This window comes from Monodon monoceros, unplaced genomic scaffold (assembly GCF_005190385.1).
Source record: "Monodon monoceros isolate NGI ecotype Baffin Bay Population unplaced genomic scaffold, NGI_Narwhal_1 Super_Scaffold_12, whole genome shotgun sequence".
NCBI lineage: Eukaryota > Metazoa > Chordata > Mammalia > Artiodactyla > Monodontidae > Monodon > Monodon monoceros.
Window position 1 is genome coordinate 63,231,053 of NW_021703768.1, and position 19,197 is coordinate 63,250,249.

The 19,197-nt window shown below is 32.3% G+C and overlaps 1 protein-coding gene across 3 annotated transcripts in view; it reads right to left on the minus strand.

Moving 5' to 3' along the window:
• The window catches only part of HOMER1 (homer scaffold protein 1), a 126,302-nt gene that overhangs the window by 44,801 nt on the left and 62,304 nt on the right, over positions 1 to 19,197 (minus strand). For all 3 annotated transcript variants that reach the window (XM_029218151.1, XM_029218150.1, XM_029218153.1), the window contains one exon: positions 17,650 to 17,789. In XM_029218151.1, the coding sequence (XP_029073984.1) occupies positions 17,650 to 17,789 (140 nt within the window). The remainder of the gene's footprint in view (positions 1 to 17,649; positions 17,790 to 19,197) is intronic.

Below are 19,197 nucleotides of genomic sequence, written 5' to 3' on the forward strand. Positions count from 1 at the left end.
GGGTTAGCTAAATGATTTCTAATCCATGTGATTATATATGTATATATATATATATATATATATATATATATATATATATATACACACATATAAAAACACTTCACAAAGATAATTGTGCTTTCCAGGTGCTCCTCACCTCTGGACACATCTTTAGAATCACTGGTTTATAGTAGAGCTACTTTTAACCTCTTTACCCTCAAATAAAATTTAGAATCTAATTTTGAACTATTCAGGGCCTATGACCATATTTTGTAGAATACCTCTGAAGCTATTTGCAAGTTTCAACTTGCTGCTCCTAAGAAATGATGTTTGCTATGAGACCCTCTCTAGATGCTATTAAGTTGCCATATCCTTACATGCAAATCTGAGAACTCTTAGGACAAGTGTTCCAAATGTTTGTTCATGCCATGATGGTTTTAGAAACATAAAGGTGAGCTCTAAGCAGTATTAAAACCATTAGCCAGCTACTTAGTAAACACCCAGATTGTATTCTTAACTATATTACTAGATCAATAGACTAAAGAGCAAAGAAAGTGTATAATGTGTAAGTTTACTATGACACTAATATAAATTACCTAAATCTAAGATTCCCTAATGATTTTCCTTTGCTTGCAGCTATATAATCAAGAATACTATGACTATACAACATATACAAGCACACACGATAAACTATTAAAATATTTGTCAATGTAAATAACTCTAAAATCAATATGACCATGCTGACTTAACCAAAATATATAATACATTCTCAAATGAATTAAATGCCTACAAACCTACCACTTACTGGTGAATTTCAACCACATATTTAAAAACTATTGTGCCAAACAACAAATGAATTTTGTTAATTATCATCTTTTTCAACTTTGGTCTCCACGTGGGCTTAAAATTTATTCAGGATAAACTGGAAAAAGACTGGGGCAGAGAAGTAGAGGGTTAGAGTCAAATTCTAATTCTGAAATCTATAGATTTTAGAAAAATTCCCTAACCTCCTTACACCTCAGATTTTTTTTTTCCTGGAAAATGAAGAAATTGTATCTGTTCTTCTTCTCATGAGACAATTATAAAATAAAATGAGTAGAGATAAAACTATAAAAAAAGTAAAAAGTATATGTATATACTCATCTAAGGCCCTTTAATAAACAGACTTCCATACACACCATACCACCTAATCTTTAGAAGCACTAAGGATAGTGCACATAGCCTAGCATTCAGAGTTCTGAACTGAAATAAAGTATTATAAGGTGAAAATGGATAAGTAATAATAACCTATTGTATAGCACAAGGGAACTCTTCTCAATACTCTGTAATGACCTATATGGGAAAAGAATCTAAAAGAGGCTGGATATATGTATATTTATAACTGATTCACTTTGCTGTACAGCAGAAACTAACACAACATTGTAAATTGACTATACTCTAATAAAATTTTAAAAAAGCCAAACAAACACAAGATGATCTCTTAAGGAAGAAAATAAAGGAAGAAGAAACACAAAGATGATTTTTCCCTCAATTGGTATCACTGAACTTCAGTGAATTAAAAGCAAGGACTATTCTCCCCTCGCCTTTTTGGGCATAATGCTTTCTACAAATTAGTTTAGAAGTTGTATTAAACTGTGAGGTATGATTCACAGATGAGACATCAAACAACACTATTTGAAGTGTTAAATGCCTACACTATTATTTCCAGCTGTAGCAATATATTACTTATTAAATTTTTACATCTTTCTTTCTCAAAGGACAGCATATCCGACCTCACCATTTTCCATTGGTTAATACCATGTTTCAAAGTGAGCCACTACATAAAGCAAGTTTCTTTCAGTTTGCTGTTTATGATTTGATACTGCTAAAATCCATTCCCAAGTATAGAAGATTTACTTGTCATTATGGGTTTCAATCTATAAGTCTAGTTATTAGGTAGTATTATAGTTCAGAAATTCATCCCATTATAATAATCCAATCCAGGACATTACAATACTATGCTATCTCCTGTGCTAGCACTCTAATTTTAAATGAAAATTATTATCATTGAAAAGTAATAACTGATGGATCACACATTTTGAATCCACAGTGTCATCTGGAATGAATTTAAATAATTTTAATTATGTGTGCACGTAATGCAAAAGCATAAGACACTTCTTTTTCCTAATGTTCTATTTAAAGACAGAGATGGCTAATTTGACTTATGTAGTATAATTTTTTATGTAGCACAGTAACATATCAAAGTTCTTAATGATTATAAACTCAGTACTAAATCTCATGCCCAGCAACAGAACACTGCAAGAGGATATCTTATTTCCTGGATTAAAGGCAGGATCACTTCAAGATAATCAAGAGACAGGACCTTATAAATCATTACTCACCCCCATCCCTCCGCTTTTACTTAATAGATGAGGAAACCAGCTCAGAATGATTAAGTAATTTGCCTGAAAGAATACCACTGGTGGCATAGCCAGAAGAACCCAAGTTCACCTTTTTATTTTTGAGAGGTATATGATGGTAAGAACATGTTTTATTTTTAGAGACCAACAAAGTAATCACAAAACCATTATATTATTCACATTTCCTCCCAGGAAATTATTCCCTCTAGAATTATGTCAGGCTCAGGATGTATTTTATAAACTGTTCCCATAATAAAATGGACACTGATACAAGATAGCCCTTCTAAGTTTTAAACATCAGAAAAAGAATACTGTTAAAGTAATGACTAATGTGGTTATATTTCTTCATTATTTCTGAAGCACATGTTCACCAACTTTAATATTTGCTTTCTATGATATAGACTGGTTAGAACACACATACTATATTAGATGCTATCATATTTGAGGGGAAAAGAAAGCACTGTCTACTTTTTTTAATCAAAAGATAACTTCTCAGTGTTTTTGATGTTAAAAAAAATCAGTATGGGCAAGAGAAACCAGGTTCAGAATTATTCTTAAAGGAGTTTATTTTTATTAATGCTTACACATAAAATTTACAAATAATTTCATAATTATCCTCAAACTAGCTGTTTACACAGTGTTTTTCTCATTATTATGAGGTTAGAATTTCTAAGACATTATTCTCCCTGCAGTATTCAAACATATCAGCATTAAACTGGATAAAGAGGAAAACACTATGAACCAATGTATATGATTCATATCGGTAGTTGATATGAACATATGCATAAAACGCTTAAATGAGGGCAAATTATAAAATGTTGAAAAGAGGGATAAACCAAGTTAGCCAAGAAAGGCCCCTCAACAGTCACCTCCCTATACAAGTTAAAGAAACTAATAATTTAAACAACATGAGTGAGTGAATTTTGTGGTATATGTGACAGTAGGGAGCAGTAGGATCTCTGGTAAAATGAAGCATACAAAGTTCATCTAAAGCCGTTAAATTTTTTTAAAGTGAGGCATTCAAAAACTATGGTATTCTGGTTTCAAATGCTTTCTTGATACTAACACACTTAACCCAGGACTATGTCCATTCCCATTTTTAAAGCATACAGAATAAGTTATAAAACACACATTTAAATAATATGGTAATTTAGAAAATATTTTCTAAATTATTTGTTTACAAATGCCAGATTATAAGGCTGACTCCAAAGATTCACTTTGAATTGATTTGTCTTTTGATACTATACACAGTGAAAACAAAGCAGCAGAAAGCAGACATTTGATAGCAATTTAAAAACCTCACTCTGGGAGTCATTATCTGATAATTCACACACTATATCTAAGTTTGATTTGCAAAATCGGGCTGGTTGATTTATGTGGAAGAGAATATGTTATACAATTACTTTCTAAAATATGTTATGAAAATGAAATTGTATAAATGAAATCAAATTCTGCAGGCTAATAATTTTTCTCTAGGCATGAATTTTAGCTAATATTTAAACATTTTCCCTTTATTTAATAAGGCAAATTTCCTTTATAACCCTTTTTGCTGTGATGTGAAGCAAGTGCTTATCAAATCTCTATTCCTATATTAACCCTATTTTTAATGAAAATGTTACTAAAATTTCACCTCTATCTAATTAATAACACAGAGTTTTACTCAAAACCCAAATTCTGGGCACCTCTCTATAACTTGTTCCCTTAAATTTTATCTATTTCATTGTATTTTTCATTTTCTATTCATTAGAAATTGATGAATTGGGTTACCTTTCATCTCTCTAAGACATATGAGTAATTAAATCTCAACTAAATAAAAGGGGAAAACAGACACTTTTACTTTAGCTTTTCTTTAATTATAATTGTATAAAAGCTCTTCGTTGAAAAAAGAAATCAATGCAACATTTCATTCAGTTAAATTATTTACAAGGATCCTTAGTGATAAATCAAATACAACTTCATTATCTTACTTCCATGTTAATACACCTAATATCCATTTATAACTATAGGAAAGCACTTGCAAATTTTAAAATAAAATCTTATGGTTGTAGAAACTACCAACAAAGAGACAGTCAAGAGTTATAAATTCTACACTTTTCTTAGAAACATTTAAAACTTGCCTCACAACATCCCTGTGAGGTGGGGAGTTAAGTGTTGTCGTATGACAACAAAAGAAATGGACCAAGAAATAAGTATCAGATTACATGTAGGAAAATAACTACATTAAAGTCTTAATAGAAACAGCATCTATGAACCACTTCTACTTTGAAGTCCAGGAAAATTAGGTTGCTTATCTTTTTCACTATCTTTATCAGGAATAATAGCTATTTTGATTTTTAAGAAACAGAAAATTTTCTCCATCAAGGGCTTTTAAGACTTCCGAAAATTAAGTGGAGCAAGTATAATAACATTTTGCCAAAGGAATGAAACACAAGATGCCATGCCAAGTCATTTTTTTTTCTGCTACTCAGAGATATTTTAAATGCTATCTAGGCATAGTGAGGAACTGATACATTTCAGTATCTTCCTTATAGGTACTAATTCTTTTGGCTCTTCAAAGTTAAATCTGTGAAGACTGGGTCTTTTTAAAGTGTCATGTTTCTTCCATGTCAGTTACTCTCTCTCACTCAGGGTCTATTTGCATCTTTTCAATTAAGATAAACTGCAGATCCTCTTCTTCCATGGAAATGGTGACTCCACTACGTTCCAAAACTAGAGGTGGTCACAGAAGTCATCTACCAAGGAAAACTGGTTGTTTCCGCAGTAGGAAAAAAATCCAAATTGGAGGACTGATCTTTTCTGACTTCCAAAAAAAGTAAAAGTACCCTATCCAGCAGGTATAAGGATGTAAGGAAGTAAGGGGTCCAGCTTTTCCATAAAAATAAAAAATGTTCAAACAGAAATTTTTCTTAAAGTGGGAAGCGGGGGAAAGGGAAATGAGTTCATTTAGGTATATGATTTTTCTTCTTTATTGTTTCTGCCCAAGATACCTATTTCTCTCCAAAAAACCAAAATGTAATATATGTCTAGTACTAGTTAAGGGCTTGACACCTAGTAGGTCCCATGGATTGTGCGACCTGTAAGATAAAGTACATCTCCTTTGCTATGGAAACTAAGACTTTCTGACAATATGCAATAATGACAGAATGGCTTAGCTACACCTTTTAAAAGAAGTTGAAAAGGTATGGCTACTATACAATAGCAGTGTTTGTGCACTCAGATAATACCCAATGATGTGTTTCTTCCTGTAATTTAACAAATTACTAATATTCATTCTCTATATCTCTAGAGAAAAAAAAATCTATTATTTCATAGAGCCAGAGAGGCTTCAGGTCGTCTCTAATAATAAGTTAGCTTGTGAGTAAAGCATACCCTGAAATGATCCAATTACAAAAAATTATTAACCCAAAGGATCATATATACTTTCTAAAGTCACTTTTGCTAACATGCTTTTCCATAAACCTCATGTTATAGACGCCAAAGCAGCTATGAAGGAAATCTCTCTATATAACTGTGTCCAAGGTTTCATATTAAGTATCATGGAGAAATTTTATTGTTAAGATTTTTAAATTAATAAAAAAAAACTTTGGTTCCCCTGGTAAATGACACTAAAAAAATCTGACTAAATTTACCTAGTGACTTAATTTTCTACTTTGTATGCAAAGGCAGGCTTTAAAATGTCCTGCGGCATGATTATAACATGCTTATGTTGCTTAAAGGTTAATGTACAACTATGCTGAAAACTCTTTTAGACTATATGCATCCAGAAACACAACTCCTTCATGGTAAACTAGGTAGAACACTATTGGCGTAAAACAAGTACTGATCACGTAACTGATCATTTAAAATAATCATCAGCTAACATTTCTATAATGCAATAAGGAAAAAATGCAGGATTAGTCTTTTCAAGAGTAATATTTACACTAGAAATCAGAGTTATTTGCAATGAATAACTTAATATGTGTATTTCTATTCATATTTAATAAGGACATGTTTTATATTCATTGAAATAATGCCATGATTTATCCAGTATCATTTAAAAAAGACTATTTACATTCTTTCTCTTCTTAAAAAAAAGGGCATTTTAATCAGTTGTTTTCTCTTAATTAAAAAATATGAAGAAAAAAGTCAACTATATCACTTACAAAATCAGATAAGAAGTAAATATACCACCATTCCCACTGTCTATAAAAGCTGCTTCACATATTCTGGAGATAAAAAGCTAGAAAACTGGAAGGTTTCATATTTTTAGATAGGAAAACTGAAGCCTAGTGATAAGCTTTTAAAAATTAATGACAGTTTTATAAGGAAAATTCTTCCCCTCAAATCGAGTTCTTTTTTTTCCTTTAAACTATCAAAAATGGTACAAATGAACCTATTTACAAAACAGAAACTGAGTCACAGATGTAGAAAACAAACTTATGGTTGCCAAGGGGGGAAGCGGGGGAGGGATAAATTGGGAGATTGGGATGGACATGTACACACTACTGTATATAAAATAGATAACTAATAAGAACCTACTGTATAGCACAGGGAACTCTATTCATTACTCTGTAATGACCTATATGGGAATGGAATCTAAAAAAAGATTGGATATATGTATATGTATAACTGACTCACTTTGCTGTACAGCAGAAACTAACACAACATTGTAAATCAACTATACTCCAATAAAAAAATTAATTAAAAAAATTACCTTTTAAGAACAATTCCATATGTTCTTACAATTCCAACAAAAGCATATGGTCACATTTGTCAAAGCATAGTTTCCTAAAGCTACCAATTGAGGGGAGGTAATCGTTAACCAATCAGAATAAATATTAATGGAAAAAACACTAAAAAGCTAGGAATATATGGGAACTTCCTCAACATCATAAGGAGCATCTACGAAAAGCCACAACTAATAGCAAACCTAACGATGAAAGACTGAAAGCTTTCCCCCTAAGATCCGGAACAAGGAGGAGATGTCCACTCTTGTCACTTCTATTCAGCATTGTACTGAAGGTTTTAGACAGGGCAATTAGTCAAGAAAATGAAATAAAAGACATCAAGAATGGAAAGGAAGAAGTAAAATTATCTCTATTTGCAGATGACATAATTTTGTATATAGAAAATCTTAAGGAAGCTACGAAAAAACTATTAAGACTAATGAGTTTTACAAGTTTATAGGCCACAATATCACTCTACAAAATCAACTGTATTTCTAGATACATCATGACAATTAGAAAATAAGATTAAGAAACAATTCCACTAATAACAGCATCAAAAAGAATGCTTAGGAATAAATTTAACAAAAGAAATGCAAAACTTATACTCTGAAAACTAAACACCGTTGAAAGAATTGAAGAGCTAAGTGGGAAAACATCACATGTTCATGAATTGACAGACTTAACATTATTAAGATGGCCATCCAAATTTTTCTATAGATTCAATGGAGTTCCTATCAGAATCCCAACTGATTTCTTTACAGAAATTCACAAGCTGATCCAAAAATCACATGGAAATCCTAGGGACTCAGGACTGTCAGAATAATCTTAAATCTTAAAAAAGGAAGGATAAAATTGGAGAACTCACATCCCCAATTTCAAAACTTAATACAAAGCTACAATAATGAAGAATGGCATGAGGATAGAACTGAGAGTTCAGGTATAAACATTTATGGTCAACTGATTTTTGACAAGGATGCCAAGAGAACTCAATGGGAAAAGAACAGTTTTTTCAACAAATGATGCTGGGATAACTGGATATCCACATGCAAAAGAATAAAGTTGGGTCTCTATCCTACATCATATATAAAAATACTCAAAATTGGCCAGATCTAAACATAAGAGCTAAAATCACAGAATTCTCAAGGAAAACAGGTGTAAATCTTTGTGCCCATGGATTAGGCAATGGTTTCTTAGATATGACAACAAAAGCAAAGGCAACAAAAGAAAAAAAAAAGATAAATGGGACTTAATTAAAATTAACAGCTTTTGTGTTGCAAAGAACACCATCAAGAAAGTGAAAAAGACAACCCACAGAATTGGAGAAAATATCTGCAAATCATTTATCCGATAAGGAGTTAACATCTAGAATATATAAGTAATTACAACTCAACAACAAAGAGACAAACAACCCAATTAAAAATGGGCAAAGGATCTAAGTAGCCACTTCTCTAAAGAAGATATGCAAGTGGACAATAACTAAATGAAAAGATGTTCAACATTAGCCATCAAGGAAATACAAATCAAAACCACAATGAGATACCACATCACACCTATGAAGATGGCTATAATAAAAAAGAGATAATAACGTGTTGATGATGATGTGGAGAAACTGGAACACTTATATACCACTGGTGGGAATTTTAAATGGTGCAGCTGCTTTGCAAAACAGTCTGGCAGTTCCTCCCAAAGGTTAACCATAGAATTACCATATGACCTAGCAGTTCCACTACTAGGTATATACGTGGAGAACTGAAAACGTATGTCCACACAAAAACTCGTATACAAATGCTCACAACAGCATTATTCATAACAATAGTGGAACTTCCAGAAAGTGGAAACAATCCAAATGTTTATCAACTGATGAGTGGGTTAATAGAATATTATTCAGCAATAAAAGGAAATGAAGTATTGACACATTCTACAACATAGATAAAACTTGAAAACACATCTTAAGTAAAAGAAACTAGTCGTAAAAGACCACATATTATGTGATTCCATTTATACACAACATCCAAAACAGACAAATCTGCAGAGACAGAAAGTAGATAAGTGGTTGCCTAGGACTGGGGGAGGCAGGAAGTGTGTGAAGGGAAATAGGGAAGTGACTGCTAACTGGTACAGGCTTTGGGGGGAGGTAATGAAAGTGTTCTAAAATTGACTGTGGTGATGGTTGCAGAAACTCTTGTACAATTTTGGTTGTACAAAATATCACTAAATTATACACTTTAAACAGGTGAACTGTCTAGTATGTGAATCGTATCTCAATAAAACTGTTATTAACAATATTAATGGGAATATTAATAGCTAAGTAGACCCCGTTAGAATTAAAAAGGTAAACTATTCTTTATATCAGTATCTTTTTTAGTCCTGCCTAGTATATGGTATATTTTTGATGCTAATGATCAAGTTGCACCAATTTATTTACCCCTTTCTGTCATCTCAGTAACAGTAAGAGCATACACATTTTTTTATGCAACACATTTATTCCTTATCTCTTACATGCCTAAATGACTAGAAACAATATGGGCTACCAAGAAATACTGGTACCAATATAATTCTAATATTGTACCAATACAACTCAACAAGGCTTAGCCGAAAGCTAAGACTCTAGCAGGGGAATTTGGCAAATGGTGTTAAGTATGCGTTCAACAATGAAAACTGAGACGTCGAGTATCGGAAAGGTCATACAGAAAACAAACCCTCTTAGAGTTTAGTAGAAGGAGAGCTGCCACAACCAGGATGGACCCTAATGACCACTGACTCTGGAGTCCTTTCTGGTCTTATCTAGCCATCAGCAAATGGTGATGCTGAATACCTCTTCCCTGGACTTGCTTCCATTTCTGTAAAATGAAGTAGCTGGACTATTAATAGTGGAGGTTCCTTCTATATCCAAAGTTCTAATATCAACAATTAGACTTCAATTTAGGCCAGCGTCAAAAAGATTAACTATTTTGTCTACAATGAATATACGGCTAATCTAAACTGTTAAAGGAAAATGGCAAACTGATAAACAAATAAAAGTAAAATTTACACGTATTTCAATGGTTTAGTTGTATTCACATTTTACATACTCTACGAGGAAGACAGTCCCTGGAACAGGACTACTTTCAATACGTTTCACTGAATTACTTGTCAGCTTATTTCCTTGTGAAATGTGTTATCCCACAAAGCAAGAGTTGGTCTCCATCTTTACTTTTGCCAAATGTACATAGTACAATTCTCAATTTCAAAAAATCTGTAGTCCCTAAATTCACTTCTTTGAGTCAGATAGTAAGTACTTGTGCTGAACTTTATAAGAGATGATATTTTTAAAAACACAGTTTGCTTCTAACTGGTTTTAAAAACACAGAATATAAATACTGCCTAATTTCACAGAAACTACATCATTGAATTACTCTGCACTGCTTCTGAAATAAAAATTATTCTCAAGAAAGGGGTGAAAAATGATTCCATTACATTGAAAATGCACATTTTAGTATCTTTCACATTATTAGGTACTTAATAACACTGTTATTATTTATAACACTATCTTTAACATTTCTTTACACAAACTACGAAATTTTGAAGAAAATTAGACTAAGTCAGTTAAACTCAAGTCTTAAGTTTGACAAGAGTGACTGCTTTTCAAAGAATATAACTAGTTTTACATTTTACCTTCAAGGTCTTATGAAACCGTAGGTGCAACTTTAGCTGACTGAAGCACCGTACCAAGGGCATTCAGAGTATATACTCAATTTCTGTGAGGGAAATTGTTTCCTTCGTATGTTTAATGAATGTCTACTGTACTAAGCACCGGTGATACAAATGAATAAAGCACAACCCTTGTTCCAGGAGACACTGAAAAGCTAATGTTAACCTGTATATGTTGGTTTAGAGGCAAAAGGGATTTAATAGAGGAGACATAATTCAGTCTGAGGACATGAAAGAGAGCTTACTGGAGGAGATGATGCTGGACCTTATGAGGATATACCAGGGTTCACCAGTTGGTGATCAAGTTAGAGGCAGAGGTGGGGTGCAAGAAGTATGGTGTGTGTGTGTGTGTGTATGCAGCGACTCTAAAGAGAAGGGAGAACGTTGCAAAAACGAGGGAGCAAAGACTTGCAGATGAGCAATAGCATGGTTGCTTGGTTGTAAGTAGTTACAAGCAAATGCAAGTAACTACTACAGAATCACAAAGTGATGAGTCTGGGGAAGTCTCATCTGATGATCATGGATTAGTCTACATACATCATGCCACTGAAATATTTTAAGGAGAAAAGTGACATGGTCAGATTTTTGTGTTTGAGAGTAGTAATAACACCTATCAGAGTAATATGTCAACAAAGAGCAAATATCCAGGATTCCAAATTTGCAAATCATATCCTCCCAAATACCACCACCAAGAATTTAATAAGGTATCATGCCAACGGATATTACTAGCTGAGAATTTGCTTAAAATCCTTACCTTGGGCTAAACCATATGTAAATCACAAAGATTTCTTTTGAAAGTCTAAGCTAGAAACCAGATGGGTCATCTAATCCTCATCTCTCTGTTTGGGCTTATTTTTTAAAAACTTTAGTATCTCCAGATGAACCATGTACATTCCACCTTACCACAGACCTCACAATTCCATACCGTCATACACATCACAAACTTCACACATTTATGTGACTTGCTTGGCCTCTGCCTACATTCACTATTTCATCTTGTCCCTTACTATTCTAGTAAGAGGAAAGATAGAAAGCCAAATCCAAAGGAAGAGTATTTTTCCCTAAGTCCTAGAGCAGAACTGTTATCACACACCTCCCTTCCAATGGAAGCCCCACTATGGTCTTCTAAGAACAGAAATGGAAGGAAAAAAGAATTTTTAGAAGCCCTCCATGGGAAAAAGGTCATAATTAACCTAAGATCAATCTGTTCCACTGTGAATGATCACACCTCTAACTTCAAGCCAATCATCCTGAAAATAGAAACTAACAATCACTAGGGATGGACTGGTGAAAATTCTTCCCATTAATTACAATGGTAAGGCAGAGAAGAAGAAGGGCAAGGGACCGATCCCTATTGAAGGTGGGTTAGTAATGTCCTTATCTCATACGAATAGTATTTTTCTTCTTGCAAACAATCCATATTAAGTGATAATTTCCAACAAAATGCATTAGCAAATTTTTATATTTTCTTCAAAATCTTTTAGAAGACATTAAAATAGAATAAAAATTAGTTCTTAAAAACTTAAGATAGGAAATTTAAGTATACATACCTAAAAGCCTAATAAACAGTCTTGGTCACTAAACTGTATTTTTTCCTGTGCCTTATTCAAAAATACATGAATTGCTTCTTAGTTCCCAGAAAATGCAGACCTATATATACTGCCAAATTACCACAGCACCTCTTACAAAATGCTATCTGTTCACAATTATGGTACAGGAAATTCTGACATCTCCAAATTGTTTAGTTGCGATCTCTCACAAATTGTCTTGGCCTTCAAATTAATTTTTTAAAACTAATGCTAATTTTGAGGTTCAATGGTAGAGGAATAACAATATTCAAGTCAATTGTAATTAATAATAAGAGGAATCCTACAAGTTAAATTTTTCATCTGCAATTTTATCAATGATAAGGCACTTATTGTGAAATCAACCCCCAGCTTTATACAGTTTTATTCAAACAAGAGTTATCCACAGAAATTATTTCTATTTTACTTCATAACTATAATCTTAGAAGTTTTGCTTACTATCCATAAAAAAGAGAGACAAATGGCACAGCTGTGGAGAATATAGTACCCCAGAGCTCTTAATAGTCATTCAGTTTTTTCCTGTTTGTATCATCTTCAAAGCACGTACAAAATATATTTGATTCAAGATAAAACACTGCTTGTTTTTTTAACATATAACTAAAATGGTGTGTATATTTTCCAATGAAATTTAGTTTTTGAGATTACAAAAATCCCTAGTCACAGTTTTAAAGTAGTAGCTTTTGGAAGCTCTGATAATAAATGAAGAAATTAATCTATTAAATACAAATGGAATAAACCCACCCAGATTATGGTAAAATTGTAGTTATACTGCTTTAAAGCAAAATCAACCTAGTAAGGAGTGATGATTCTACACATATCCTTTAATGAATATCTGTTGGAAACACACAAAGTGGCAGAAAAAAAAAATCTCTTTAACAGAATAGAAGATACATGCAGAACCCCCAAAATGCATAAATTCTAGCAGCACCATGAGAATACATTATCTAAACATTAGAAGAATTTAAATATAATTAGTGCTCAAAACAGCCTATTTTCCATTAAGATAATCAAACTTTTGAAAATTTATCAGTACAAAAACAGCTTCACGAACTACTGCTGTATACACATATCTGCTTTCAACTCTCAAAAATAGGATAACAGCAGTTATTTATCAATATATCACTATATATCTGAGGAGCATATATTCACAATGAACAAAATAAAAAGTTTCAGTTTTCAGTATTATATTTCAGTATTACATTCTAACAGCGCTGGGAAACTATAAAATTAACTATTTCCAAGAGAATTTTAGATAGTTTTAAATCTTTTTTAAAAATCCTAGAATTCATTAAGAAATAACAAGTAAATTCCAGACAGCTGATGCTATGAAGCAAATCCCTCCTGGAATCAGAGTACAAAACTTTCCTCCATATATATATAAATACTATCAAGCATATAGTAGTTATTTTATTTAGTATACAGATGACCCTTGAACAATGCAGGGAGTTAGGGGTGCCAACCCTCCGTGCAGACAAAAAGACATGCATAACTTTACAGGTAGTCCTCTGCATCCGTGGTTCCACATCCACAGATTCAACCAACTGCGGATTCTGTAATACCGTAATATTTACTATCGAAAGAAATCCACTCATGAGTGGACCCTCGCAGTTCAAACCTGTGTTGTTCAAGGGTCAACCATATAGCTAATCTAAGACTACAGTCTCAAAGGATGCCCTGAACACTTCAGTAGGTCAGAGTGTACACCTGTTCAGTCCCAAAAGGATATTATCATTTAGGTTAAAAAAATATTTTTTAAGAAAAAATAGCAATTTAGATAAAATTTATTACCATTTCCCCAAAGAAATTAGTAAACATTTTCATCCTCATAATCTTCCTATTTTACACATCTCTAGACTTTTAAAAGCATTTAAATAAATATACTAAAAAAGTGTTAATTTATCTAAACTTATTCAATGAGAATGTTTTTGCATAGTTTATAACAAGGACACAACACAGTGTCCTTAAGCACTTGACTTAAGCATTGAGCAGTCCATACATTTTAAAATTTAGTTCAGCAGTGTAATTTTTAAAAAAACAAAGAAAAGAGTAAATAAAGGTAACTCTATAATGCCAGTGAGTTAGATGGAATATAAAAAGCTGTACTAGCTTAGTAAATAAGTTTTTTAAAAGTTCAAAAGTAATTTTAAAAAAGTATTTGTGGATGAAATTATATGTCTGGAATTTGCTCTAAAAATAATACAAAAGTGGAAGAGGGGGTAGGATTAGAAAAGAAACAAGCCTGGCCATTTTTTCCTAAATGTTGAAGCTGGGAGACGTGTTCATGGGAGTTCACTATAGTGTTATCTCTTTCAAATATACTTGAAAATTTGTGTTAGTTTAAAGACTAACAAACAAATCTTGCTTTTCTCTTTAAAGTTAAGTAATACTTTTTAAAAAATAAATAAAGTTTACAGAAAATAAACTATAAACACATTACTAAATTTTCAGGACCAAATGAAAATCAGGGTTTCCTTTTGTTATGTTAATTAATGAATTAATAAGATTTAGGTATAAAATTTAAATTTTAAGAAGAGCACAAGCTGGCTTGCTAAGTAGCTATTACTACAATCAACTCAATCAACTTGACTGACTAGATCATTGTTCCCTATATCCTTCCATCTTTAAAAGAAAAAACAAAAAACACAGATATTCTAGTGATTTTGCTCCTAATTCAGCAATAAAATGGTATCAACCAGAACAGAGGAATGTTGGCAAAGTATCTTTTTTCCTATTCATTCTTTTCTGTTGAAATAAGTACTAAGGAAGAAAGACAAAAATAAATAGTATAAGTAAGACTTAAAAACATAGATTTTAAATGTTCTCTGCCATGGGAAAAAAGGATAGTGTATCAAGTTTAAACATTTGTGAGTTTCAGATTTGAATAGAAATTATTTTAATATTCTTTGTGTCTCTCATTAATGAAGCACTGATCTTATTTCTACATAGTTCTCCCAAAATAGAAACAGTTATTAACTTCCTGACACAACAATGTGCTTGTTTTGGGGATTAGACTAAAATGCACTATTAACTAACTGGCAGTACATAGTAGGGTCAAAAGAGCTGAGCTGTAGTTCTAAAGCTGTTACTAATGAACTGTATGACCTAGGACAAATCACCTAGCTTCTGGGATGTGTCAAAGGCCCATGCTTTCAAACTCTGACGTTTTACCCTATAATCCAGCCCACACTTAAATATGTATGTTACTGAAACACAATTTCATCTCTTAATGTGGGTTTTATCCTGGTGTTACTTATTTCATTTTATATTTCATTTTTTCAGAATGCCATCAATAACCTAAGTTGATTTCAAACCACTGCAGTTTGAAAAATCCTAGATTACACCATCTCTTGAGGTGCCCTCTGTTATTTTGAGGTTCTAACATTAGCTGTAAAATACTCAATTTTCTATCTCAGGTAGAAATCTTAATTTTAATCAAGTAACAAGGAGAATATTCATTGATACTGATTGATGTAAAAACAAGTTCAGAGAATAAGTCTTCTAAAATCCTATGCTGAAGTGTTTTTTAAATAATAAGAAAACCGTAAGATTATATAATGCCTTTAACATAATTAAAAGCTTAAATTGACCTGTTAAATTTCACTTTCAGAACTCAAATATCTCCCTGGCTAATCTATATATTCCAGTAGTCAAAGAAGCTGTACCTTCACATCAAAGAAAGTAAACTCCTATTTGACTCCGCAAAACAGAGAAAATCAATAGATGACCAATCACAGTTAATAACTCCAAACACTAAGGATTTGCAAAATAATAAACACTCAGAAAATTTTAGGTACATAAAGTAAACTAGAAATAGCTTTTACAAGTGATAAATACAAAAGTTCTTAGTTCATAATGCTACAGTATCCAATGCATGTCTTGTTTAAGTGTTAGCCAAAGAAATCAAGTTTATAATTATGTTCAGTGTAGTTACATCTATTTATTAATTGGACGTGTTAAATATAATAGGAAAGAAATTTTTGCTTCCCTCAACACAAATATTTTTAAAACTGCATATGAATCACATTGCTCTTTAGTGGTAATTGTGTATTTTAAAAACCAGTATGGTTCACAAATCAATATAAACATATAGTCTTCAGATTGGAAGAACCAAAAATGTTCATGTGTTCAGTCATTTTTTAGCTATAGAAAAGAGAATACACTTATACTGCAATAGTTAAAGCATTACCTCTATGAAAATTCTAAAATATGCCTAACTCTTTTATGCAAAATTATTACCATTTTTAGGAACATATTAGAATAGCCTCATAGTCAAAGAGTTTTTCCCCATTCATTCCTAAAAAACTCTTTAACAAATTCCTTCTTCTTCCTCAGCCTGACTATGAGGTCCCTCAATGTTAGTCTCTAATAAGTTTAGTCCTATGCCCCTAATATTCAACCAATAAAATCAAAATTAAAATTCTCATGAAAAAGAGAGTTTGGAATATCTCACTTCACAATTCTTCTGAATATGCTAAAGAATTTGATCTTTTTGAACTGGTCCAAAGAGATGCACAACAAAGGAAAACTTTTTTCTGAATTTTAATTAAAATTATCTAGGTCAAAAGTTTCCAAAGAAGGATAAAAATTAACTTTAAGACAATGACTGAGAGGTATTTGTTTACATTTACAGTTTCACAGACCTCCTTACATCCTAAAAATACCACAATATGGCCAATAATTAATGTAATTGGTTTTGAACATATTTAGGATAAAGCGCATCTTTTTAAAGTATCAAATTCTTTAAAATTCAGAAGCATGTGAAGATTTATCTCCTGTTAGTTGGTGTGCAAAAATGAACCTGACATTAACATTAACAGGTCCATGCTGGAAGTTACACCAATAACTTGTCTTCTTCTTTGAAATAATACAGTGAGATCACCTCTAAGACTGGCAAAGCTTAATTTCAGAATAGGAAACCTATTTTTTAAAAAAAATTTTTATAACCTTCAAGAACATACATGAAAATGGAAACCAGGTTAACAAAGAGGGCTTTTTAGGAGCTGGGTTAAGAAATAAGTAAAAGAGATTTGCAATAATATGTTGTTTCACTGAAAAACAATTTGTACTATAATTAGCTCAGTAGCCCTTTTTCTACAAAGGTAATGGAAATGTCCACTCCAGTCCATCTAGGCAACTATAAATTATTAAAACTTTTCTGAGGTTAACAGTTAAAAAAAAAAAGTCTGACCTGGAATTTTCACTCAGGGTTGTAACTTTGCAAGATTTATCTGAAACCAAGTAAGTTTCTACACATTTTACTTAATCATGATGGTTGAATTGAATCTGTACCTATGTGAAAATGGCAATGCATTCTGAGTCGGTTCAGGCCTTGGCTCTGAGTTCTGGGTCACATCAGGTGTTCTTTCATCATCTGTCCCATTGATACTTTCTGGTGTTAAAGGAGACTGAAGATCCCCTCCTGCTGATTCCTTTAAAAAAAAAAAAGAAAAAGGGAGTGGGGATAAAAAAGTGTTACACTTTTGTTAAAATACACAAGATCATCTAAAAGTTAAAGCTGACTCTGATGTATGCTTACTTATGAAATATAGTTATTGAAATTGGAGTCAAAGACGTAAAAATGAAATTTGAAGGAGAAAAAATTTTAAAGCAAAGCAACGCACAAGAAAACTAACTGAAACAATACAATTTAAAAATGTAAACATAACACAATTTAGAAATGTAGTTTGAAAGAACTGAAAAACTTTTAGGTTATATAAGCAATTAATTGGTTAAAATAAGATATTCAACTAATTACTTAAGAAGAAATAGAAGATGGGACAAAAATGCAAGAAGATTTTATTTTTTATTTGGGAGGGTAGGAAGAGAAAGGGGACGAAATCTTCAACAAGTCAATTTTTTTGATCTGCCATAGCTTTCAATTCCAAGAGACATTTAGAAAAGTAACTGGAAATATTTCTATAGCACATTATATATAATGTATTTCAGCTTTTCTTGCCTGCTACTCATAATGAAATTATTTCTCTTTGCAATATTTCCTGTCTTATTTCTATCAAGGTAAATTTAGTTTATCCCACTGGAAAATGGATGGGATTTAAAACAAAGGTCACCCTGACACCTACTCTTATGACTGCCATCATCAGATTATCTAAATTTGATATTAGAAGTCAGAATGAGGGGTTATTTGATAACCCTGGTAACCAGGGGTGGTCCTAGCACCAGACTGTTAAAGCGCAGCTTGACAGACCCCTTGCAATCTCTGACCAATAAAACCTCACAATAAAACATCAGTGTCCAATAGGGGAGTAGTTGGGGACAGTCATAATTTGTCAACTTGAAAGAATATAAGATTTCCTCTCAAATAAAAATAAGAATATGTGTAATATAGGAAAATGCTTATAACTAGAAAAAAGAGAATATAAGGAGATATCTAGACTATGATAATTTATATACTTTACATAAAAATTATTGCATGTGAAGAAGCACTAGAAAGAAATATGGAAAATACTGATATTAATGTGGTGAGACCAACTTCCTTTTTTGGGGCTTCTGGTTTTATATTGCTGTATGTGTTTTATTTTACATTTAAATATTTTAACTAATAGTACCATAGTGCTATAAATTATACAAGCTATCAAAGATCAAAAGACTAGTTTCTTGATTCCACATCCTCACTTAACTATTTTTCAATTATTAATGGAATCTCTAGTTTGACCTTTAATTTCATTCTTTTAAAATCTTTCCTCTGGGGCTTCCCTGGTGGCGCAGTGGTTGAGTCCGCCTGCTGATGCAGGGGACACGGGTTCGTGACCCGGTCCGGGAAGATCCCACATGCCGCGGAGCGTCTGGGCCCGTGAGCCATGGCCGCTGAGCCTGCGC